Source organism: Bos indicus, chromosome 21 (genome assembly GCF_029378745.1).
Source record: "Bos indicus isolate NIAB-ARS_2022 breed Sahiwal x Tharparkar chromosome 21, NIAB-ARS_B.indTharparkar_mat_pri_1.0, whole genome shotgun sequence".
Lineage (NCBI taxonomy): Eukaryota > Metazoa > Chordata > Mammalia > Artiodactyla > Bovidae > Bos > Bos indicus.
This window is the reverse complement of record NC_091780.1, coordinates 12,930,409-12,957,306: the sequence shown is the minus strand read 5'-3', so window position 1 is coordinate 12,957,306 and position 26,898 is coordinate 12,930,409. Positions and strand designations below refer to the sequence as shown.

The following is a 26,898-nucleotide window of genomic DNA, read 5'->3' as shown; positions in this document are numbered from 1 at the left end:
ATTTAATTTTGAATATATCTTGATGGAGACATTTGTCCAATTTTGTTCAGTATTTTTCAGTACCTTTTCCCTTGTGTAAGAGGTAAGATTTTTTTTTACTTTGCCACAGAGATATTCATTCTATTCTCATCTCTACCTTTCATGCTTGCAGTGTTTATTCTAGTAACATTCAATGTAATTATTGATGTATTGAAATTTGGTTACTGTTTTATTATTTTGTATTTGTCTGCTGTGTTTCTTGGCCTTCCCTAGTGGCTCAATGGTAAAGAATCCACCTGCAATGCAGGAGATGTGGGTTTGATCCCTGGAGAACGAAATACCAACTTACTCCAGTGTTCTTGCCTGGGAAATCCCATGGACAGAAGAACCTACCAGGCTACAGTCTATGGGGTTGCAGAAGAGTCAACAGGACTTAGCAACTAAAGCAATGTATTACCATGTATTTCTTGATTTGATTTGCTATATTTTCATAAGGATTCTTTCATCTTTGTTCGGTTGCATATTTGCCTATAATTTATTTTGTCTTAATGGCTTTGTCAGTGTTTCACATCAGGGTACAGCTGGCTTCATAAAATTAGTTGTGAAACATTCCCTCCAATAGAATGTTCTACATTTCCTATTCCTGTTTCCATCTTCTCATCTTTTAGAATTCTGTTTGAATTCATCTGTTGACTTTTTATTCTCTGCTTGTTCTTTGGTGATTGTTCTAGAGATTAAAAACATACATGTGCAAGTATGTTTGAGTGTGTGTGTAATTTCCACTTAACTTTTGACACCCAATTTGGGGTTAAAATTTTATCATTTCACCTAAAACATAGAAGTATTGCAACTCATCTAACTCCATTTGTCCACCTATCCCTACCCTCCTTTTTATTTCAGTTTTCATATGTCTTATATTACATTGAAATACATTATAAACACCACCAGGATGATGCTATAAGCATAGCTTTAAACAATCATATGAGTTCTAAAGGAAATAAAAGAAAAACTTGTCTTGTATATTTAGCTATGTATCTACCATTTCTGATGTTCTTCATTTCTTCCTGAAGTTTGAGTTCTATTAGGGTTCATTTCCCTTGTTCTGAAGAAATCCTTTAGCTTTAATTGTTGTTCATGTATGCTGGTGAAAGATTATTTTAATTTTCACTTATCTGAGTCTTTATTTCACCTTCACTCCTAAAAGATATTTTCATTGGATATAGAATCCTGGGTTGACAATTTTGCTTTTGCTTTTACCTAACACTTTAAAATTGCTGTTGTACTTCTCCTTGCTTCCATGGTTTCTGATGTGAAATTCATGAACATTCAGATAATTAAGTTCATATATAAAATGTGTCATTTATCTTTAGTTGGTTTCAGAATTTCATCAGTTTTGTTTTTCAGAACTGTGATTATGATAAATATATACATGCATGCTAAGTCACTTCAGTCTTGTCTGCCTCTGTGGGACCCTGTGGACTGTAGTTGCCCAGGCTCCTCTGTCCATGGGATTCTCCAGGCAAGAATACTGGAGTGGGTTGCCATGCCCTCCTCCAGGGGATCTTCCTGACCCAGGGATCAAGCCTGCATACTCTTAAATCTCCTGCATTGGCAGGCAGGTTCTTTACCAAAGAGCTTTGGCAAATAGTTCTTTTACCTGCCAATGCAAGAGATGCAGGTTTGATCCCTGGGTCAGGAAGATCCTCTGGAGAAGGGAATGGCTACCCACTTCAGTTTTCTTGACTGGAGAATTCCATCGACAGAGGAGCCTGGTGGGCTACACTCCATGGGGTTGCAAAGAGTCAGACACAACTGAGCAACTAATATATGTGTATTAATATATAATATGTATATATACATATATATATTTATTTGCCTAAGCCTGATTTCTTTGAATTTATTCTGCTGGAAGTTCTCTAGGAAGTGTTCAACCATTAGTTATTCACATGTTTCTAACTTCCCTCTTTTTCTGAGATTCTGAATATCTATATTAGAACTTTTGAAATTATTCAGTGAGCAGTAATAGTCCATTTATTTCCATACTGTTTTCTCTCTTTCAGATAAGGTGATTTCTTTTGATATCTCTTCAAGTTCCTTAAGTTTTTCTCTTTAATTCTGATCCTGAACATACTTACTGATTTTTTTAATTTAGTTTGAGATGTTGATTTTTTAGTTGGACAGTTTTCCCTTTTATTATTTTGTGCATTTACTGACTTATTTATTATGATGTCATTTTCCTTCGTTTCACTGAACATATTTTTAATAGGTGGTCTGAAGCTCTTGTCTGATCATTTTAACATGTGCATTACCTTGAACTTGACATCTGTTGATTGCCTTCTCCTTGATAATGATTCCTGACTCTTTGTATGTCAAGTGATGTTGAATTGTATCTTAGGCATTGGGAGGGTTATGTGGTGAAAACACGAAATTATCCTACATTGCTTCAAATAAGGTTGATTTTGTTTTTTAAGAAAGCGTTTACTTCTGTTAGACTCAAACCGAGCATTCAGTCACACCTGCTATGAGTGGCAGCTTTGGTCCCAGTTCAGAGGCCTTTGAGGCTGGTCCCTGTGTGTGGGAAAGACGGTAGCAGAGTTCACATACAGAATTTGGTCTTTTCCTTTGCTTACTCTCCCCTTCTGGTGTGCTTGTATGTTCTCTGGTGGCCCTGATTGTCACTGACTCCTTTGCCTACATCCTTCGTAGGCATTCAGAAAACTGGCAGATTTTTCTATTGAGTTTTAACCAACTGGTGCCATCTCTGTGTTTTCAACACTCCTTGAGCGAAAGATGCAAAAATTATTCGTGTGATCCCATGCAGATCTGAGTTCTTTGTCCAAGGTTTCAACTCCTCTGAAAAATTTATTAACTTTGTTTCATACTCTCAAATACTTTGTCTCCCCTCCAGTCCTAAAGGGTTTCTGTTTTTGCTAGATGATGTTGTTAAGAAACTTAATCCATCATTCAGTTCAGTTCAGTTCAGTTGCTCAGTCCTGTCCAACTCTTTGCGACCCCCTGAATCGCAGCATGCCAGGCCTCCCTGTCCATCATCACCAACTCCCGGAGTTCACCCAGACTCATGTCCATCGAGTCAGTGATGCCATCCAGCCATCTCATCCTCTGTCGTCCCCTTCTCCTCCTGCCCCCAGTCCCTCCCAGCATCAGAGTCTTTTCCAGTGAGTCAACTCTTCGCATGAGGTGGCCAAAGTACTGGAGTTTCAGCTGTAGCATCATTCCTTCCAAAGAAATCCCAGGGCTGAGCTCCTTCAGAATGGACTGGTTGGATCTCCTTGCAGTCCAAGGGACTCTCAAGAGTCTTCTCCAACACCACAGTTCAAAAGCATCAATTCTTCAGCGCTCAGCCTTCTTCACAGTCCAACTCTCACATCCGTACATGACCACAGGAAAAACCATAGCCTTGACTAGACGAACCTTTGTTGGCAAAGTAATGTCTCTGCTTTTGAATATGCTATCTAGGTTGGACATAACTTTCCTTCCAAGGAGTAAGCATCTTTTAATTTCATGTCCCGCAGTCACCATCTGCAGTGATTTTGGAGCCCAAAAAAATAAAGTCTGCCCCATCTATTCCCATGAAGTGATGGGACCGGATGCCATGATCTTAGTTTTCTGAATGTTGAGCTTTAAGCCAACTTTTTCACTCTCCACTTTCACTTTCATCAAGAGGCTTTTGAGTTCCTCTTCACTTTCTGCCATAAGGGTGGTGTCATCTGCATATCTGAGATTATTGATATTTCTCCCAGCAATCTTGATTCCAGCTTGTGTTTCTTCCAGCCCAGCATTTCTCATGATGTACTCTGCATAGAAGTTAAATAAGCAGGGTGACAATATACAGCCTTGATGTACTCCTTTTCCTATTTGGAAGCAGTCTGTTGTTCCATGTCCAGTTCTAACTGTTGCTTCCTGACCTGCATACAGATTTCTCAAGAGGCAGATCAGGTGGTCTGGTATTTCCATCTCTTTCAGAATTTTCCACAGTTTATTGTGATCCACACAGTCAAAGGCTTTGGCATAGTCAAGAAAGCAGAAATAGATGTTTTTCTGGAACTCTCTTGCTTTTTCCATGATCCAGTGGATGTTGGCAATTTGATCTCTGGTTCCTCTGCCTTTTCTAAAACCAGCTTGAACATCAGGAAGTTCACGGTTCACATATTGCTGAAGCCTGGCTTGGAGAATTTTGAGCATGACTTTACTAGTGTGTGAGATGAGTGTAATTGTGCGGTAGTTTGAGCATTCTTTGGCATTGCCTTTCTTTGGGATTGGAATGAAAACTGACCTTTTCCAGTCCTGTGGGCACTGCTGAGTTTTCCAAATTTGCTGGCATGTTGAGTGCAGCACTTTCACAGCATCATCTTTCAGGATTTGAAATAGCTCCACTGGAATTCCATCACCTCCACTATCTTTGTTTGTAGTGATGTTTTCTAAGGCCCACTTGACTTCACATTCCAGGATGTCTGGCTCTAGGTCAGTGATCACAACATCATGATTATCTGGGTCATTAAGATCTTTTTTGTACAGTTCTTCTGTGTATTTTTGCCACCTCTTCTTAATATCTTCTGCTTCTGTTAGGTCCATACCATTTCTGTCCTTTCTCGAGCCCATCTTTGCATGAAATGTTCCCTTGTTATCTCTAATTTTCTTGAAGAGATCTCTAGTCTTTCCCATTCTGTTGATTTCCTCTATTTCTTTGCATTGATTGCTGAAGAAGGCTTTCTTATCTCTTATTGCTGTTCTTTGGAACTCTGCATTCAGATGCTTATATCTTTCCTTTTCTCCTTTGCTTTTCGCTTCTCTTCTTTTCACAGCTATTTGTAAGGCCTCCCCAGACAGCCATTTTGCTTTTTTGCATTTCTTTTCCATGGGGATGGTCTTGATCCCTGTCTCCTGTACAGTCATGAACCTCATTCCATAGTTCATTAGGCAGAGAAGTAAAAATTACGCATTGATTTTAAAAATGTTTCTGAAGGTTCTGGTTTCTTACTCTTAAAGAATTTCAAGTCCATTGAATATGATATGTAAATGACCCCCCTTTTTTTTGTAAAACACTTTCTGGGCTTACTTACCAATACCTGGGGAGATAAATATGATAAACAAGGTGTTTATCTGACACAGCTGTCCCTCTAGTTTCGGTTCATGTAAAAGTAATTTTGTTGAAGACTTATATAAATAGTTGATAATGAAGAAAATAAAAATATGTTGTTTCCTATTTTTTTTCTCAATAGTTTTAGGTCAGCCTCTTTTTACTTGAAATTATATTTTGCAATTTGAAAGAACAAAAAAAAATCCACCTATCCAATAGATAGACATTAAGAAATAGTAACCCTTTAGAATATAATTAAAACTTCTAATCTTAAAAGAACTTTAAGAACAGGGAAAGGGAAATAGGTAACAATGAAGAAGATTACTAGTTTTACATAGTAGAGAAATTGCTCTACTACTTTCTCAACTTCTCTCTGTGTTGTTCATAATAAAACAAAAGAATGACAAAAAAAAAGTAAAAGAAAAAGAAACCTTTAAATATCTAGAAAATTACAGGAATATATGTATATTATGAAATAATAAAGAAAGTTGTTAAAGCCCATCCAGTTAATAGACTGGAAGATATCAGTAATGTAATGATCTACATTGATTCAAAAAGTATTTCAAACGTTCTATACTTATTTAAAAATGTGTAGAGGTTTAGCACTAAAAGAAAATATAAATAACATATAGATTGGGAGGCTAAAGGAAAATGTCATGATTTACAGTTGACAGGATTTTACACACCAGATCTCCAAAATGATGTATTTTCAATTCCCTACAAGTAATAAGAGGGCTCAGAAATAATGTGAAAAACATATAAATCAGTGTTCCTGTAACTAGAAGTAAGTAACCAACTAAAGAATATAAATTTGAAAATCATCCCATTCATAATAGTATCAAAACTCTTAAATTACTTTCCAAAAAATAATAAACCATATGCAAAATCATTATGTAAAAAAGAAATAAAAAAGATGAAGTTCTGAGTATATGGAGAAATAAACATTCCTTGTAATTCAGAAGGTCGATATCAGGATGTCAGTTCTCTTCAAACTGATAAGTATGTTAAAGGTTCTTCCAATAAAATTTCACCAAGAATTTTGTAGAATGTTGCAAACTGATTTTTAAATCCATGTGGAAGGATACAGTCAAAGAACAATCCAAGGTAATTTTGAAAGTGAAATATTGACTTACGCTCTCAGATACCGATTACTGAAAGTGAACATGTTAATCACTCAGTTGTGTCCAGCTTTTTGTGACCCCATGAACTGTAGCCCACAAGACTCCTCTGTCCATGGGATTCCCCAGGCAGGAATCCTGGAGTGGTCCTGGTGAAAGAACAGTAATGTAATTCAGTAGAAGGGATTAGAGGGTCTGTAGGGCTTCCCTTGTAGCTCAGTTGGTAAAGAATCTGCCTGCAGTGCGGGAGACCTGGGTTCGATCCCTGGATCGAGAAGATCCCTTGGAGAAGGAAGTGACAACCCACTCCAGTATCCTTGTCTGGAACATCTCATGGACACAGGAGCCTAGTGAGCTGCGGTCCATGGGGTCTCAAAGAGTCGGGCACAACTGAGCAATTAACACTTAGAGGGTCTGTAGACAACAAACAGTCATATGGGAAGCTGATGTGTGACAGAGTGGGAATGTAGAATCAGTGAGCAAAGTATGGAGCCCTTCAGTAATCGAATTCTAAAAGTTGACTATACTCAATATTTTGTAATAACCTATAAGGAAAAATAATCTGGAAAAAAAAAATATATATATATATACGTGTATTACGGAATCACTTGAATCTGGAAAAAATATATATATATATACGTGTATTACAGAATCACTTTGCCGTACACCTGAAACGAATACAACATTGTAAATCAACTATGAGGATGAAGTTCAAATTGGGTGCTTGTTTCCAACTGTAAACCAAGAGAAGGCACATACACACATACTCACAGTTATCTTTTGAAAGAAGAGACAAGAAATCACTTTATCACTTCACGGTACCGTAGATCTCTTAAGTAGAACACTGAATATTAAGGGCAAAAATCCTGAAGTCGAAGGTTAATATATTTGACTGCATTAAAAAAAAATAAAACCACTGTTTCATCCTAAGTTTTCATTGATAAGAGAATATAATGGAAAAATTGCAAAACATTTATTGTAATGGGGTACCATATACCATGAATGAATATACTTGATTTATATATGCCATCAACAGATCTATAAAATATAGTATTAAAAAGTTCCAAAATGATCTCAAAATTTTGACACTGTTTATTTCTGATAGAAAGCTTAGGTCTCCTCAAGTGTTAAAGATTCACACTGATCATCATTTTCTTGTGGCCATCTAGCCTCAAAATTGGAGGATTTTAAGATTTTTATGGATAAACAACAAGGTCATACTGTATAACAGAGAGAACTGTATTCAGTATTTTGTGACAAATCATAAGGGAAAAGAATATGAAAAAAGAATAGATATGTGTATAACTGAGTCATTTTGTTGTACAGAAGAAATTAATATAGCATTGTAAATCAGCTATATTTCAATATTACTCAGCCATTAAAAAGAATACATTTGAATCAGTTCTAATGAGATGGATGAAACTGGAACCTATTATACAGAGTGAAGTAAGCCAGAAAGAAAAACACCAATACAGTATACTAACGCATATATATGGAATTTAGAAAGATGGTAACAATAACCCTGTGTACGAGACAGCAAAAGAGACACTGATATATAGATCAGTCTTATGGACTCTGTGGGAGAGGGAGAGGGTGGGGAGGTTTGGGAGAATAGCATTGAAACAAGTATAATATCATATATGAAACGAGTTGCCAGTCCAGGTTCGATGCACGATACTGGATGCTTGGGGCTGGTGCACTGGGACGACCCAGAGGGAGGGTATGGGGAAGGAGGAGGGAGGAGGGTTCAGGATGGGGAACACAGGTATACGTGTGGCAGATTCATTTCGATATTTGGCAAAACTAATACAATATTATAAAGTTTAAAAATAAAAAGAAAATAAATAAAAAAATAAAAATTTTTAAAGAGATTTCAGAAAACTAAAGTTTTTATCCAAAGTATTTGAATTTTTCAGCACTGGCAGCCTGCTTGAAAAGGAATCATTCCCTCTGGGGCTTCCCGGGTGGCAGTGGTAATAAAGAATCCACCTGCCAATGTAGGAGATACAAGAGACAGGGGTTAGATGCTGGGGTTGGGAAGATCCCCTGGAGGAGGAAATGGCAACCCACTCCAGAATTCTTGCCTGGGAAATCCCATGGACAGAGGAGCCTGGCAGGCTACAGTCCATGGAGCCTCAAAGAGCCGGACACAACTGGGCCACTGAGCACAGCACACGGCCCTAGTTCAGATAAATCTCACTCTTGGTAAAATTTGGCCTGTACCCTCTTAGTGACCTTTGGATTTTCCATGCTGTGTACTTTACCTATATTCTGGTATGCCAAATCCAGCAGCAAAAAACTAAATGAGGTTGGTAGAGTAATGAGGTTTCCAAATATGGGAACTCTGTTCCAGAGTGTGATGGGCCAGCTCATTTCTCTGCCTTCCTCGTTCTGCTACTAGTTCTAAAACTGTGCTAATGATCCTGTGTGTGTGTGTGTGTGTATTTTAATCTACTTGGAACTATACAGAGAGTGCTGGGTTTAATCTCCTGAAGTCAGTGAGTAGGAGCTGACAATTGTTCCCATACTGTTTTTGCAAGCAATCATTTGCTCTTTGTCTTCCAATCAGGTGTTTCTCGTCGCTGTCTGGAATTTTGAACTCTACATGATCCCTCTGGCTTTATTGCTCCTCTTTGTCTACAATTCCATCGGACCCACGAGAGGGAAGGTGGGCAGCATCCAGGACAGCCAGGTGAGCACAGGTTCCAATAATTCTGACAGTTGATTAGAAAAGAAAATGTGTTAGCAGTAAACCACCGCCACCAAAGCGTGACCTGATGCGCTGCATTTGAGACTCGGAGGAACAACGATGCTCATGTATTCATGGTACAAGGAAGATATTCATCGTGTGTAATCTGGAGTCTTCCTTCTACAGCATCTGGGTTCCTGTGTCTCGGCCTGCCTCCTCAGCATGAGTGAACCATCTGGTTTTTCGTCAGCATTTCCAGGCAGGCAGCACCTGTCTGGGTGTCCATCTGGTTCTCCATAGAGTTCCTGGGAATAAGATTCTCCACTTCCCAGGTGGTACTAGTGGTAAAGAACCCACCTGCCAGTTCAGGAGACATAAATAATGCAGGTTTGATCCCTGGGTCATAAAGATCCCCTGGAGGAGGGCACGGCAACCCACTCCAGTATTCTTGCCTAGAAAATACCATGGACAGAAGAGCCTGGTAGGCTGCAGTCCATGGGGTCGCAAAGAGTCGGACACGACTGAGCGACTTCCCTTTCACTTTTCACTTTCATGCATTGGAGAAGGAAATGGCAACCCACTCCAGTGTTCTTGCCTGGAGAATCCCAGGGACGGGGAGCCTGGTAGGCTGCCATCTGTGGGGTCGCACAGAGTCGGACACGACTGAAGCGACTTAGCAGCAGTAGCAGCAGCAAGGCATGTTTCTGGTTTTATTTGGGGTGGTGGGAAATGAGTGTAAGACACAGAGTAAAACATCAGACAGACTCAAAATTCTGTTTGGTTTTTGATCGTGTAGTTCAGTAAGCATGTGCTTGTATCAATAATGAGGCGCCTGAAGATGCTAGAACCAACTAACAAATAGCCTTAAAATACAAGTTTATGTAAGGATTAAGTTTCACGGAGCTACAAATGAAGAAGCTTTTTACAGAGAAACATCTGATGTAAAAGTGCTGTGTCAACTAACATTTTAATAATTTTAATCAGGTTTCCAGTTATATATATGATGTACCTGTTTATAGCATGTGTGTGTGTGTGTGTTTGTAGTCAGGTAGGGACTTTCCTTGTGGCTCAGATGGTAAAGAATCTACCTGCAGTGTGAGAGACCCAGGTTTTATCCCTGGGTCAGGAAGATCCCTTGGAGAAGGAAATGGCAATCCACTCCAGGATTCTTGCCTAGAAAATTCCATGAGCAGAGGAGCCTGGCGGGCTACAGTCCATGGGGTCGCAAAAGAGTCAGACACAACTGAGTGACTACTTTCACTTTGATACATCTGTATGGGTTTCCCAGATGGTGCTATTGGTAAAGAACCCACCTGCCAATGCAGGAGACATGAGAGACCTGGGTTCAATCCCTGGATTGGGAAGATCCCCTGGAGGAGGGCACATAACCCACTCCAGTATTCTTGCCTAGAGAATCCCACGGACAGAGGAGTCTGGCAAGCTACAGTCCTTGTCTGTGTGTGTGTAAGTAAATATGAGTACGTAAGTGTTCTTGTGTGTATATGTGTATAAATGTGTATATGTGTGTGTGTATGTGTATGAAATATTTTTTAATTTACTAAACATTTTGTAATTCATTATCTATTTTAAACTTGGTAACATAACCCTGAAGGAGTCAAGAACTACTATTTTCATTTCATGCTTGATGCAACTAAGGTTCAGAGTGGCAAAGTTATTTGCCCAAAGTTGCACAGCAAAACAGGGCTGGGACTAGGTCTCCGGGTGAAGACTTTGTCTCAAATGAAGACTCCTAATTACAGAGTTCTTTCACCCCGTAGCAGGTTTTTGTTGTATTCATTTTTATCCTTTGTTATCCATTTGCTCTCATGGAACATGCTTGTTAGTTAGTTCTCCAGTATCAGTAAGCATTCCACAGACCATGTGGTGGCATTTGTAGGAATTCAAGGAGGTAATTCAGTACCAGCCCTGCCTGAAGGAATTGCTCAGTGGTTTATGGAGGACAGCAGAGTACTGATACTTCAGAGTCACTCCCTTGTACAAGCATGATGTTGACCATTCTTTTTTCTGTTGGGACAATGGCAGCTAATTTGGTATGTCTGAACTTTGCAAGGTTAAGTGGAAAGGTAAGTGTTTAAACTGAAAACAGACCTGAGCTTTCTGGTATACCCAGTGTTCTTTCAGAGCTCCCACATCATTGGACTGTGTACCAACACGTGCTAGCTTTTAAATGTAGCAGTAATATGATTCAAACGTACCCATCAACTAGCCAGGATTTTGAAACGAGTTTGGAGAAGCCTCCGTGTGCAGCGCTGCTAGTGCTGTGGCCCCGGAACTAAAGGCAGGCCCCCCTTTAGCCCAGATCTGAACCTGGAGTTTCCTTCCCTCATCTGCGCCACCCCCCCAACTCCAGAGCCCAAGGAAAACAATAATACTGTATCGAAACCTGTATCTTATTCTTGAGATTGATTACATTCAGACTAATGCATTTTCTACTGTCTAATGTTTCGGTAATGGCCCCAGAGGAAAAGTGCAGTCATTATAGCAATGAGCCCAGCACAAACGGAGTATGGTGTTCTCAGCCTTAACACAGCAGCTGGTTCATTTGTCAAGAATAAGAACAAAACTGTTTACAGAAGGTACAACTCGGCAGTGCGGTTTTTAAAGCTGGCTGCTTTCAAAGGGCACTTGCCTAATAGCTTTATTTATAGTTAACAGTTTTATGTAGATTATGCATATTGTTTACAGTCTTATTTCAGCATCCTTTAACTTTCAAAGGGTCCTTTTTTAAGAGGGTACAATGTGTTTCAAAAAGACGAGTATTTCAATGATGTAGGAAAACTTGAAGCCTGGGTATGCGTGTGTTTGTACTTGGTCATTTCAGTTGATGTTGTATTTACACATTGTGGGTTTTCCTTGTAGGAGAGCCCTGACGTGGATGAGGAGGACGATGAAGATGACAAGGTGGGTGTACTCCAGAAAGGACGAGAAAGGCAGCATGAATGCTTTTGGTAGATGGCATTCTGGCCGGTTGAGTCAAGCTCTGTTGTATCATTTTACCACCATAGGGTAACCAATATAGTGATCAAATTCTCATAATGTGTAAAAGTTATCTCTTTTTCAAGTTTTAAGTGAAGATGAAAAGAGGTACGATACAAGGAATAACTGAAACGTTAACCAGGAGTCCTGTCATTTGAGGCAAAGTTTAGCCTTTCCCTTGGTGGATGAAAGGTAGATGAAAGGTAGTCCAGGAAGTCAAAAGTAAATCACGTGCAGTCGCTGTTCCTTGAGGCTCACGTCTGCACTCTGCAGGGTGGGTCACCCGCTTCAGAATCTGTCACTTGCCCAGCTGTTGCTGGCATCGTTTTCAGCTCTACGTCTGGGTACATCTGTCCTTTCTCTCCTCCTGGGAGAATCTCTCAAATCTGCTGCTTTGTTGTCATTACGCTTTCAGACAAACCTTCTGGAATAAAATGGAAAAAAAAAAAGTAAAATGCCAAATGAGATGCTACGAGCTTCACAGTCGCCCAGTCCCCTAGATCCTGTAGGTCTGCAGGGCTCTGGGCAATAGTGTGTAGAAGGTTGACAGGAGAGGAGAGGGGCGAGAGAGGGAAAGGGAAGAGTTAAGGGTCTGATATAAAATGTGCAGGAAACAGAAATGAACTCAAAAACACCAACTTCATGACACAGACAGCCTTAAAATCCATCAAGCGAGCAGGATGGTTTTGCCCATTTGAGGGAAGTTGGGCAGATTACAAAGTAAATCTTATTTGTTGTGCTAAAATGATCATTAAGAGCAAGCTAATAAAGTGTGCCTTTTTAAAAAGAGAATCGGGACCCTTTCAAGAATGAAAGTCCCATGACGCAACTTTCTTCTTGATGAATTGACGTGAGTGGCTTCTGAGTGATGTAAATCCTTGAACATTAAGAATAGTTAAAGCTAGGGACTTCCCTGGTAGCTCAGTGGTGAAGAATCTGTGTGCCAATGCTGGGTTCAATCCCTGGTCCCGGAAGATTCCACATGTTTCAGAGCAGCTAAGCCCAATTACTGCAATTACTGAGCCTGTGCTCTGCAGCAAGTGAAGCCACCGCAGTGAAGACTCAGTGCAGCCAGAAATAAATAAATGAAGTTATTTTAAAAAGTAGCCACAGTTAAATTAATGTGCCTTAGGGGGTGTTTCACCAAAGGAGACACGGTTCAGTTCAGTCGCTCAGTCGTGTCCAACTCTTTGCGACCCCATGGACTGCAGCACGCCAGGCCTCCCTGTCCATCACCAACTCCTGGAGCTTGTTCAAACTCATGTCCATCGAGTAGGTGATGCCATCCAACCATCTCATCCTCTGTCGTCCCCTTTCCTCCTGCCTTCAACCTTTAATGAAATTATTTTAAAGCTACACAAGGAGTAATCATCAATTTTATTAACCAAAGGTTGGAAGTGAGGAAGCTCTCTTTCTCTCTGGCCAAGTCTGTATAAACAAGGCACCTATGGATGAAGACGTCACCCACCCTAGAGAGAGCATTGTGACTGTGGGGCTTTATCCCCCCTAAGAGAGAAATCCAACAAGAAGGTAATGAATGAAAGAGTGGGTCGAGTAAGCAGGAAGGCAATAAAGTCATCCATGAAGGGATTCCAAGCTCCCAATGCAGGGGCCCCAGGTTCAATCCCTGGTCAAGGGACTAGATCCCACATGCCGCATCTCAGAGTTTGTATGTGCTGCAACTAAAGATCTCACGTGCTGCAGTGAAGATCAGAGATCCCGCATGCCACAGGGAAGACCCAGTGCAGCCAAACAAAAACAGTTTAAAAATATCAGCCATGAAAGTTTAGAGCAGTGGTTGGCATGATCTGACTTTCCATTGTGGTACCTTAAGGGCTGTCTGGGGGTGTGGAGGGAAAACCACTTGGGCTGTGATCTACATGGATGAACCTGGGAGCTCTTGTAGTCCTCTAACTAAGCATGGCCCTCCTCACAGCAGATACGTCAGCCCACCCACACTGAGGATGTTGGCACTGGGGTCTCCATGCCTCCTCCAGGGCAGTTCCATTCTTGAGATACTTTGATTGATTGTAGTATATTTGTAGGGCCTTTAGTAGCACTGTATGGCTTTGTTTCTTTTGCTTACTCAATTTCATACTTCTGTGGAGACTTCCTTTTGCCTTTTTATACTGTTGATGGGGTTCTTGGGGCAAGGATACTGGAGTGGTTTGCCGTCCCCTCCTCCAATGGACCACGTTTTGTCAGAACTCTGTGCTGTGACTCGTCCGTCCTGGGTGGCCCTACATGGCATGGCTCGTAGCTTCACTGAGCTCCACAAGCCCTTCGCCACCACAAGGCGGTGCTCCATGAAGGAGGCCTGGCGTGCTGCAGGCCCCATCGCAACGAGTGGGACACGACTTAGCGACTGAACAGCAACAACATGGAAACTTCTGAAGGCACAGGTCTGAAGTGAAAGGTTGGCTTCTGTTTAGGCCTCTTCTGCTGAACACAGGCCTTCTGTTGGGAGGGGAGACTGACGCACTGCAGCCCTTTTCCACATCTCTGCCCTGTCACTTCTCTAAGAGATGTGTGAACTAGAGGGACTTTGAACTGGAAGACCTCCGGAGCACACCTCCACCTACAGATTATTAGGCTTTATTATTTCTTCTCCATGTAGAGCAGCCTCCACACCCAGAGCTGGTCCCTGAAGCAAGGAGGCCCTGGGCCACTCCCCTCCACGGAGTGCTGACTCCGGGGGCTTCCCCACAGCGCCCTTCTGGCTTCTGTTGTGTGTTAGACATGACAGACGGGCTTCTGGGAACTGTAACACACCCAGTGAGAGATGGACTGTTTACAAATTATAAACATCCAGCCGTCTCCTTCCAAGCCAGGAGAGGAGGGGAACTCCTTTCTACTCAAACTATCCATCTTGAAAGTGACACTCCTTAATTGCCAGCGCCCCTTCCCACCAAATACCATCACGGACAACCGTGGAAGATGAAAGCGTGCCGGGGGCCCCTTGGCACAACTTCCTCGGGAGATGGACGTGTTCCCATATTCTGTCTGTCTCCGCTGCACAGACCAGGACGCGGTCTGGGGTCTGTCATCCTTTTATTGTCTGAACAGGGATGGCTGTAAAATGACATCACCGTAGCCTCTTGCTTCTTCTCATTGTTAAAAGTCCATGTTAATGTCCTGTATGTTTTTCGAAACCAAATTAGACTCCGCAGTTTTGCCTTGCTTTCTTTGGTGGGCTTTCAGTTACAACGTAGAATGTTCGGGTAACTAGTTTTTTAGCTTTTAGGAAGCTAAAGGTACAAACTCAACTTTGAAGAGAGGAAATCTTTCTTAGACCTGATGGCCCCATGCAAGAAATTGCTTGTTACAAGTATAGTTTGCTGGGGGCCCCAGAACAAACAGATAATGGCTAAGTTCAGCCAACAGCAATCAGCTGACATTTCCTATTTGTATTAGATTCCGTATGTGAAATTCTTCTTTGTGGACCTTATTTGTACGGATGGATTACAATGAAAATTGCATTAATTTGCTACACAGTAAAGGTCAGTAATTGAAGCATGAACCAAGAAACCATTGTGTAAAATGCTGTATCCCATATTTAGGAAAGGTCAGGCAAAGCAATAATATCTTGTTTTCATTGCAGAAGGTATAAATACTTGCATTAGCGTTTCTTTCTTTTTTCCAGCCCAACAATCACTTGTATAGAATATTTCAGGATTTACTATTAACAACAGGAAGAAAGAATAATAAGGGCATGTAGTAAAGAAAGCTGCCTGTTGCTGTCATAAAGACACTGCATCATGATGCCCGCATTGTGGCTTGGTTGGTTTTAACTCAGCTGTCAGAAATAGGATTGAATCAGCTGTTTGAGATTATCAGTGAGTTCACAGTTGCTTTACAGTGTTTGGTGGAAGGGGAAAAGATCCTTCTTTCATGTCAGTTATGGGTGAAAAACATGTGGAGCTTTTCCTTTAAGAAAATAAGAGACTTACATTTTTGTGGATCGATGATTTTGTAATGAAAGAATGTGAATAGATATAGCCCTATCCTCTTTTCACAAATTAGGAAAATTTTAGTATATTATATTTCACAAATATACTAAAATCTAAGTATATTTAAACAATCAATCCTAGTTTTACAAATGATTTTTTATCCTCCCAAATGATTAGTCCACTCATCACCACGCAGGTAGAGCCTTCTTAGAGAGAGAAGGAAATGTGGGTACATTTAGAAGCTCTTGTGAGTTCACTTACGTAGTCCTTTGGGTGAAGTTGTTCAGGGCCAGCATGCCTTATTCCCTGTCTTTCCTTGTTCCAGAAAGAGAAGATGGCCTGTAGTGTCTCAGCCAGGGAAGACTGTCATTCTTGGAGGGAGTCTCCTTGCAGTTTAATAGTGAGAGTAGTTTTGTTTATGATTCCTTTGTGCCTTCTTAAGCATGTCCAAAACACAGCAAATTAGTTTGATTAGTGACTTTTTTCTTTAATCTGCTGACTAAGTCATGGTACTTTAAGATGGTGTGGTATGTTTAAGAAAATGAAAAATCAGATAATATCTTTGAAAAGTTAACAATATTGAATACACACACACATACTTTCAGGGCATCTACAGTCTATAAACAGGACATATTGTAGAGAACGTTATGGATAATTTTCAGGGGAATAAAGTAAATGGTTGTTCTGATGTAACTTCTTTTAATTTGAATTAATATTATTTTCAGTGATGAAGTGATTTAATTGCTAACATTCCTACCATACCATCTTACTTCCAAGATTTTAATATTAATATGGATTCCAGCCAATTCTTAAATACGTTTATACATGTTTTAAATTAAAAGGAATTGGCTTCCTTATTCTTACAGTCTTTTCCCTGACATGTTGACTTGCTCAGATCCCTTTTAAAAAATCAAACGTCCATCCTTAAGATGTTTGGCTTCATTGCCTTCAGAAAGAACTCAGAAATGTTATTAATCTAATATTTTGAAGCATTATTCAGCCAACTACTCTCAGGCTCACTGGTAGACCCAGTACTTGTGGATTTTCTTTGTGACTCCTACTGTAAAGATTTTCCTTGTATGTTGCTCCCAAATATTGTGAAATATTACCAGACTGTAAGTGCTATTTATATGGATTATCCTCTTATTAAGTAATTTACAGTAATAGGCTCTGATGTTATAGAGTATACATCTGGATATTTATCTTGCCATTGCCTAAAATTTTTATATTATGCTAATAGAGAAGACATTGGACATTGTATCTCAGTTATCCACAAGTCATTATTTTCCTGACGATAATAGCCATTCCTCTTGTCTTTCCTATTGAAATCCCCTCTGTTTCAGTGTGGTTTGCCCTAAGTCCCCATCAACCAATGAGTTTGCAAGGTAATTAACAGATAATTTACAAAATATTTGATAGAAAGGTAAGGATACCACTATTTTCTCAAGGGAAAATTTGTAATTTCGCATAAGTAATAAATGACATAAAAGCAGTAATTTAACATTAGACCATTTTGGAACTTCCCTGGCAGTCCAGTGGTTAGGACTCCACACTTCCACTGCAAGGGGTGCGGTTTGATCCCTGGTTGGGCCAGTAAGATCCCACATGCTGTGGGACACAGCCAAAAAGTTAAAAAAGAGACCATTTTGAGTGAGAATTATTTAAATGACCAGATTATTCATATTTGTAGAGTGTTTACAATTTGCAGACTGTTTTTATGTGCTTCAACTCATTCAGTACTCAAAGTAAACTGTTTAATTTGATATTATTTTCCCCATCTGTGAATGAACTAACCCAGGTTAAGAGAAATGTAGCGATGCATTGGAAAATTTCCCAGCCAGGAGCAAGATTCAAATCCAGTCCTTCTGATCTAAATCCTGTTTATTTTGGACTGTGTTACGCTGATACGAAGGAAACTGTTACTTTACTGGCCCGTTTTTCCGCATTATTATTGATAACATTTATGGAGTGTTTGCTCTGCATCTGTGATGGCTCCTTTTTGTCAAAATTTGTAGACTACATTGGGTGTTAGAGATGCAGTGCCTGGGTAAGTCAGGACTGCTTAAAGGTGATATTTGTGCTGAGTATTAGGTGATAATTATTTTATTTTCTACGCACCTCAGTCCCCACACCTCACAGAAAGCCAGAGGACACACAGCTAATCCAGCAACTGCAGCACACTGTGTGTTCACCTATGAGAGTGACAGTTGGGAAGAACCATCCGCCTGTTCGCCCTGTAACACTGTGGCACCTGGCAGTTGGCTCAGAGAAACTTTTAAGGAAGTCAGTCTTCCCAGGGTCTAAATTCCAAATAATTGTCTCCACAGTGTTCCCAATTTTTCAAAGGTGTGTTTTATCAACATCTTCCTCTTGATGATGATGTTTATTCCTTTTACTTTTTTAGCCCTCTGGTTTGATCCCTGATGAAAATCCTGTTGCAGGCCAAAGAAACCTGTTGGTAAAGATCAGTCAGTGTGGAAGGACTCTGTGTAATGAACAGGTCGTGGGAGCAGTTTATAACTGCTTCAAATGATATTGATTCAAAATCCAATCTGCTTCATATTTATTTCCCAAAGCAAAAATACTACCTGAGAAGGAAGTACTCTCCTGAAAGAGGACAGGGATTTTTCTTCTTTTAAGTGTACCATGAAGTAGGGTGTGTGTGCGTGTGTGTGTGTGTCCGTCCATGAACACAGGGCATATCTCATGGGAAGAAACCTTAAAGACAGTTCCCAGTGTATTAAGCCAGATTCCTGGAGGACAATTTTTAATCTCGTATATCAGAAATATTACTTTTTATTCTTTGTTATGACAGATGCTGAGAGGCTTCCCCCTCCCTGCTAAATGCCACTCAGTCTATTTCTGATGTTTATAATTCTTCAAGTTCTCAAGTTGCAGGCTTTTAATATTCAGTGGGATGAAGTAGACCAAACAGATTCCCATTTAAAATCTGAAGTCATATTTCTGCATCTTTGCTCTGGATGGTTTGCATTATTGGGATGATCCTAAGATAGAAATGTTGCATCTTTCCCTTTAGGGGATCCTGGGCATCCTGTGACAAATACTACCCAATTTTTAAGCATGTCACAAAGATCTTTCCTGATGTGGTAAATTTTTAGGACTATCTCTTTGGTTATGCTTAGGTAATTAGTAGAGAAAGATTTTATTGACTCAGAACATGTATGAAAGATTTAAAGTAACACACTGATTATATAATGAATTCTTAGCTGTAAATTCATTTTGATGGTGTTAATTCTCTCCTAGAGGCTCAAAGCTACTTTATTGCACCTATAGTGCTGTGCTCTTTGGAGATATTGGGGAAGCCAGCAAAGCCTCAAAGAAGGAAAAATCCACTGCCTGATTTATTCATTTATTTATTATTTATTGGCTTTGTTCTTTAAAGAACAACCATGCTGCAACACAGGCATATTATTTGTTCTTCATTTAGCTGTCTCTAAAACTTAGCTGAAAGACTCAGTGGGTTTTTTTTTTTTTTTTTTGACATTTTATAAGCAAATGGTCAATGAAAAAAATAATACTCTTAATACATTTTATATAATAATATGTATTTTAATGTTACAGAGTTGGAATTTGTAATTATTTTCCTTAAAATTATTATAATAGTTACATTATTTTTCTTATAATCATCCTCTATAGCATAAAACAAAGGATCCTTTTGAAATTTGAGTTCTGGATCTGGAAAGTTCCATGCTTTCATCTCTTCTGTTACATGGTGATACCTATTTGCTCATCAAAGTGTAAGGCACTCAGTCCTGTCTGACTCCTTGCGACCCCATGGACTGTAGCCTGCCAGGCTCTGTCCGTGGAATTCTCCAGGCAAGAACACTGCAAGGGGTTGCCATTTCCTTCTCCAGGGGTTCTTCCCAACCCAGGAATCATGAAGTAGACCCTAAATCATGTGAATTTTATCTGTGCCTTGGTGTTTTCTGAAATTCGTATGGAGAAGTAAAACCCATTCTTTCTCAAATGTAGGAATCTAAAAATGTGCACGCAGTCGCAGTTATCTGGTTCACTGGTTTAATTGCACCAGTGGCCATCTCTGTTTTTATTACACATTTCCCTCTATAAATGAGAAGGCTTGTATGTTAAGGAAAAATATAAGCACATGTAATAACAGTTTCCTCTTCCTGAACGAGCCACTATCACTCTTCCCAGACAATTTGGTAGCAGCAGCAGATGGAACGCTGTGTTTGCTAAACTGCGTTATCACCACGTCCCCTGGTTCAATCTGAAACGTGTAAATAAAGCCAGCGTGATGCAGATAGAGCTGCCAGATGATCTTTCATACGATGCAGGGCAACATGCGTGAACTTGTCCTGGGAGATCCTTGCTTTGGAAACGTAAACGAACCCCAGGATTCTTTAAGCTAGACAGAAGGTGATTCTTTCCTTCTCATTTCTTTGCATTCTCAGTGGGCAAGGACTTGACATTTATGAAGCACCTGGAGTGTACCAAATGCTTGACATATGATAGTTAATTCTCCAAACACTCCAATTAGGGTCAGGATTATGATCCCCCTTTTTCAGATAGCAGAATTGTGACTCCAGAAACCATTAGGAACTTGAGGTGTTCACAATGCTAGTAGGTGACAAGACCAGTGTTGAACTCACTTTCTCCTGACTCCATAGCCTGTGATTAATAAAATATGCAGACCTGAGGATTTGGTACATCTTAAGTCCCCCCTACCCCCGCTGCAAACTTTTCATCTGTTGTTGTAAACCCTGGCTACTTCAGCTCCTAAATAAGAATGGATGCATTTTATTATGTTGTAAATTATGGTATGTATTTTTTGCAAGTTGCACATAAAGTTTGCTAAAATGTTTCACAAGACAAGTTAAAAAAGTAAGAATGGAAAGAAATGTTTTTCTCCAAATATTTTCAAAAAGCGTAATTTAACATGCATTCTTATGAAAATTGGGCAAAGAATACTGGAAATGAACATTAGATAGAAGTATGTAACTGAATAATATGTCTAAGAACCATGTGTTCTATAGTAAGTTGAGAGCCATAGACACCAAAGAAGCAAATGACAAAAACAACAAGTTGAGCTGAATGCCTCCCCTTTGAAATGTCCACACTTGCTCTGGACTTAATTATCCTGGACTGGGAATCCATTGCCACATATATGTGGACACAGACACCTCACTTAACCTCTTTGGACCCTGGTTCCCTATTAATGGAAATGTAATATCAAAGACCATATAACATGTCCATTGGTATACCAGAAGATATAATTAGAGAAAATTCCCATCAAGAGTAGTTGGTTTTCAGTCGCTAAGTTGTGTCCAACTCTTTTTGACCCCATGGACTGCAGCACGCCAGGCTTCCCTGGCCTTCAGTGTCTCCCAGAATTTTCCAGCTCATGTCCACCCAGTCAGTGATGCCATCCAACCATCTTATCCTCTCTTGCCCCCTTCTTCTCCTGCCCTCAGTCTTTCCCAGCATCAGGGTCTTTTCCAGTGTGTAGGCTCTTCACCGTAGGTGCCAAAGTATTGGAGCCTCAGCTTCAACATCAGTCCTTCCAATGAATATTCAGGGTTCATTTCCTTTAGGATTGACTGGCTTGATCTTGCTGTCCAAGGGACTCTCAAGTATCTTCTCCAGCACCACAGTTTGAAAGCGTCAGTTCTTTGGCACTCAGCCATCTTTATGGTGCAACTCTCACACCTGTACATGAGGACGTTGGCTATAAAGGTAGCCTTTGCAATGTAGAGAGTGAAAAGAACGTTTGCTGCTAGAGTGATGAAAAGGATAGAGGTGTGATGCAAATTGAGAGAAAAAGACAGTAGTTGTTGTGGACTGGCATCCCCTGGAAAGGTCTCATGGAGACCGGGAATATAAGTTGGACCTTTAGGTCATTCTGCTGGAGTTGGGAGGCCTGAAATCTTCTCTTTAACCCTAAGCACTTGTTTCCTGGGTTGATGGAAATGATCTTTTGATACTAATATAAACCTGATTTCCTCTGTTCTTCCTCTTTATCCATTCATTTCTCCATCAAATACACACTGTCTCAGCACTAAGGATGTACCTACCACAGTTGTTGGTACTGAGAGCACAAGTTGAGGTAAAGCAGTCTGGTCTTATCTGTTGGCCCACCAATTCAAATAGGGCATAGGGGAACAGGAGGCTCTTCTAACATCTTTTTAAAATTTTGCTTATTTATTTTAGACTACTCTGGGTCTTCATCGCTGTTCACAGCCTTCCTGTAGGTGTGCCTAGTTGGGTGTGTGGTCTTCTCACTGCAGTGGCTTCTCTTGTTGCAGAACGTGGGCTCTAGGCACACAGGTTTCCGTAGTTAGTTACACAGCGCAGGCTTAGTTGGCCCACGGCGTGTGGAATCTTCCTGGACCGGGGATGGAACCCATCTCCCCTGCATTGGTAGATGATTTCTTAGCCACTGGACCAGCAGAGAAGACCCATTTCTTCCAGTGTTAATGAAGCACTCAAGCTATGTAAATGTAAATATCGTCTTATAGCATAGAAGCTACCATGCCCTGTTGAATACACAGATTCATTGCCCAAAGGCAATAAAAGCCACTCAGAGAACAAAAATGACATTTACCACTAATCATGAGAGTACTTGCCCTCAGGTGAATTTTTCCCTCTCATATATGGCTAGCATGTGTCATGTGCAGAGATTCTAGGGAGAAGGGTAGAAACTTCCACAAAAGAAAAAGCCTTTTTCTCCCTGTCCAAGAAGAATACTTTGGACATGATTGGTCCCTTACTGTGCTAATGAATTTTAGGTAAAACTGATTTAGGTTCATCACATGCCCCTATTTATCCAAATATTTCCATTTACTGTTTTTATATTCCCCCTTTTTTAAAAACTCAGTATTATATTTACTGTTTCCATTAAAATAAGCCAGGACAAGCTGCTCATGCTTTCAGTTTGTGTTTTCAGTCTCTACTATAGTCTTTACTAATAGCCTAGGATTTAGATGTCAGTTACAAGGGTTCTTGGGCTTCCCCGATGGCTCAGCAGGTAAAGAATCTTCCTGTAATGCAGGAGACATGGGTTCGATCCCTGGGTCAGGAAGATCCCCTGGAAGAGGAAATGGCAACCCACTCCAGTATTCTTGCCTGGAAAATCCATGGACAGAGGAGCCTGGCAGGCTCCAGTCCACGGGGTCACAAAGAGTCAGGCATGACTTTAGCAACTGAGCGTTAGTAGAAGGGTTCTACAGTGAGAACTGATACCAGGTTAAGTCCAAGCAGGGATGACCCATCTATTTTCCTGATTCTTTCTAAATAAAACTTAGCTTTAAAGGAAGGCTTTTGAGTGGTCCCTGATAAGACAAAGTGCTCTTAGGCAATTGTGGAGAAGTATGTGATGACCCCAGTGTGCCAGCCTGTGGTGGCAAGGTCACTGCCCAGGGCCAGTGAGATGCATAAAACGTCCAAGCAGCCAGGTCAGAGTGCTCAGTGATGAGAAAGATGGGAAACGACAGCAGCTATAGCATTGATATATAGTAAATACATACAGAATTTAACCAGTCCTGTGGATAGGAGAATAAAAAATAGTCTGCACATTTTTACTATGATGTTTTATTTCACTCTTTATTTTTAGTAAATCTGCACATTGTTTTACTTCTTGATGATGCTTTTTCAGTGAGTAAATAATAAAGAGTTGCATGTTTAATGAATAATGATAATCAAGTACTGATAATCCATGTTTCAAGATAATTGTTGATGAACTTATTCACATTTCCTGTCTACCACTGTGACCATGATCACATCACTGATACATGTAAACTTAAATTGCAAACCTGCTGAAGAGTCTTCAACTGTCAATAGTTATTTTTAGAAGACCACTTCTGGAAACATGGTTTTAAATTATATAGCCCAAAAGATGTGTTTACACATCCTTGTGTGCAGCATGACTTTTCGTTTAGATCAAATGACTGTTCTTCCACACTTATCTCATCTTCCATTCCAAAGTTTCCTTATGCATGTATGAGAAAGGGCAAGGTACACGTTAATAGGTTCACTTCAGTAGCATCAGTGTATCAAAGACCCTGTGAAGAGTCAAATGATGCCAGTCTTATCAGCATGCCATCAAATGACTCAGACAATATCAAGTAAGTTAATTCTGAAGTCTTGTAGCTTTGCACAGTGGCAATATTGTAGCCAATGAGGTTTATCTGAGGGGTGATTACTGCTAATTGAAAACTTTTCCAGTACCCTGCTGTGGCAACCTGAAATGTTATATTTTTTCATCCACTGTATGGAATCAAAATAGAGCTTTTACAAGTTAGTTTTACAAAAAATGAAATCTCTGACATCAGGAATGCTATTGTAAATTTATTTTGAACGTGTAGCATTGAGGGTTATTTAATTCCATAGTGATAATATGAATGCAAATTTTGATGAAGCATAGCACCATGGCTAATAAGATACTCATGTAAGTTGAATGGATCTTTGAAGCATAAATTTACAAGTGATAGATCATGGTACCCTATTATCCATGATTGCATACAGACAAGTGATAATGCACCACCAATTGAATTAGCAGCTGTAGTGTCCACATTTATAAATATTTTATATATACAGAGTTGGGATAGCAACAGCAAAGTTTTCATGGCAAAGGTATGTCAGATATAAAAATACATTTCATTCAGCATGGCTGTGTGCACTTTCTTTTTGCTGCCAGTCATCCATCTATCAGTCTGCTTTTAAGAGTGTTTGAAACCTTTGATGAACTCTCAGTCAACTTAAACATTCTCCAAAGCTATTGAACTCATGTGGGGGAAAAAAGAAATCTTTTCAGTGTTTGTTGCATTTTCGTCATATCAGTTGGAAAATTTTTAATCAAAATTTTTGATAACTGAAGATTCTAATAACTTCATCTTTGGGAGCTTTTAGTAGATAGAAATCAATTTTAAAAGAACTGGCAAAAATAACGATTTTTTTTTCTTTACAAAAGCAAAGGATATTCAACACAAAGCAATCTGTAAGGTGAGATCCTATGCATGATTTGGTGTTTAAATTTACAAGTTACACTTTGGATTATCTCAGTTTGTGGGATTAAAAAAACTTTTGATTTTTAATAGGATAAATATAAATTCTACCCAGGATTGGAAGGAAATTGAGAAGCCACTTATTTTTCAGCATAAATTTGAAGAATTTCAACTTTAGAAGAATTTGAAAAATTATACAGACAACTTACTTAGAGTTTTATCTTTAAAAAAAGTTTGATAAAGTTCATATGAATGAATATAGTGACTTTGAAATTATTTGGGCTGAAATATATACAGATTTTAATATTTTAAAAACAGAATCAAGAATATTCATCATGTATCATATTTTTATTGTGAATTTTCAAAGTACCTCAGTCCCTGGAGAGAAAGTATTTTTGTAATTAAAATTATGGTCTACAGTAGAGTCAATTAAATGTATCAATTTAACAATGATTAAGTGCAACTCTGAAGATAGGTAAGAACAATTTTATGAAATGTAAGTGAAAAGATGACATTAAAGATAATGTTACGTTTGTGGAAAAGTAATTTTGACATGGGACTATAAACAGCTATAACTAGAAAACCAATTAAATATATGAATATATGGAATGAGTAATCATTCTCATGTATCATTTTACAATTGACATAATATGGGCAAGTTTCTTTTGTTCTTATGTATGTAAAATATATGTTTTTATCTTGAAACAATGTCGTTATGAAAATTAAAATGAAATAATTTTATAGATCCACTAATACAATAAAGCGAGTTGTCAGTTGAGAGATACTTCAAAAATTACATAGTCCTGTTTACTTTTACTCTTAAAAGTATACAGGTATGGTTCATAAATTATCTTGTTACCCTAGATACAGTGAAATTTTTAGCTTAGTCTTTAAATACTGATTATTCAAACTAAAACATCAAATTCATTAAAAAGTGAGAGAATCTTGTGAGAATCATTTATTATTTTGTTGTACTAACCCAGAATCTCTGCATTTGGGGTGTTTCAAGAGGAAGAAAAAAAAATCAGTCAACTAAAGTAGGAAATTGTTATGAAATGGAGCCACATAGAAATTTGAGTCATTTTCCAAAAAAATTGTTTTGACCTAAATTCTATGCTGTTGAAAAGAGGAAGCCACTTTTGCCCTTTGGGTCAAATTCCCTGGTGCTTCCAAATCCTCCTTTAAAAACGTGAATATTTCTGTAGCAGACAGAGATGGGTTTTCACCACTGTGCCCATTAATAGATGTTGGTGGATTGCTGAACATGAATTAAGTTGTTCTGGCAGTATATCCAGTTTTAATACAAACCACTTGAAGAATTAGAGAGTAAGGGAAATAAGAAAACTGGATTGAAAAAAGTGAAAATGTCTTGCAAGTTTGACTTTGCAAGAGGAAGCAATGAGTATGACCGCCTACTATACAGGATCATTGGATAAATGGGTGCAGAACAGATGGTGAGACATTACTCAGGCCATCCCAGCAGACGACCTTCATGTATTTATGATATGACAGTGAAAAAAAATTTTAATATACCCAGAGGCTATTTTCAGAGAAGGCAATGGCACCCCACTCTAGTACTCTTGCCTGGAAAATCCCATGGACGGAGGAGCCTGGTAGGCTGCAGTCCATGGGGTCGCTAAGAGTAGGGCACGACTGAGCGACTTCACTTTCACTCTTCACTTTCATGCATTGGAGAAGGAAATGGCAACCCAATCCGGTGTTCTTGCCTGGAGAATCCCAGGGACGGGGGATCCTGGTGGGCTGCCATCTATGGGGTCGCACAGAGTCGGACACGGCTGAAGCGACTTAGCAGTAGCAGCAACGAGTCATTGAAATCACTGTGAGGTAGTATGTTTTCCTTCCTCCATCCATGGGTCCACTTTGATGGAACAGAGAATACAAGATGAGAATGATTTTTTTTTTTATTTTGTTGCAAAGAAGATTATTATAGAAATTGTCTCTTGGATTTAGAAGATAATTTAGTATAATTCTAACCTAAGTAAAATTTTAGGTAGAAAAAATAAGTTTTGTTAGGTTTATTTGTGATTTTAGGTATTACATATTAGATGTAACAGCTACAGTGACT

General features: G+C 39.4%; 1 protein-coding gene, 1 long non-coding RNA gene and 1 pseudogene across 7 annotated transcripts in view; 2 read left to right on the top strand and 1 right to left on the bottom strand.

Moving 5' to 3' along the window:
• The window catches only part of MCTP2 (multiple C2 and transmembrane domain containing 2), a 260,113-nt gene that overhangs the window by 208,018 nt on the left and 25,197 nt on the right, over nucleotides 1-26,898 (top strand). For all 6 annotated transcript variants that reach the window (XM_070775046.1, XM_070775043.1, XM_070775042.1 and 3 more), the window contains 2 exons: nucleotides 8,765-8,887; nucleotides 11,765-11,806. In XM_070775046.1, the coding sequence (XP_070631147.1) occupies nucleotides 8,765-8,887; nucleotides 11,765-11,806 (165 nt within the window). The remainder of the gene's footprint in view (nucleotides 1-8,764; nucleotides 8,888-11,764; nucleotides 11,807-26,898) is intronic.
• LOC139178165 (uncharacterized) lies at nucleotides 11,451-18,097 on the bottom strand. Its single transcript, XR_011562551.1, has 3 exons — nucleotides 17,950-18,097; nucleotides 16,093-16,267; nucleotides 11,451-12,305 (listed from the first exon to the last, which is right to left on the bottom strand). It is a non-coding gene; the product is annotated as an uncharacterized lncRNA (long non-coding RNA).
• Nucleotides 23,957-24,084, top strand: LOC139178509 (U4 spliceosomal RNA; annotated as a pseudogene).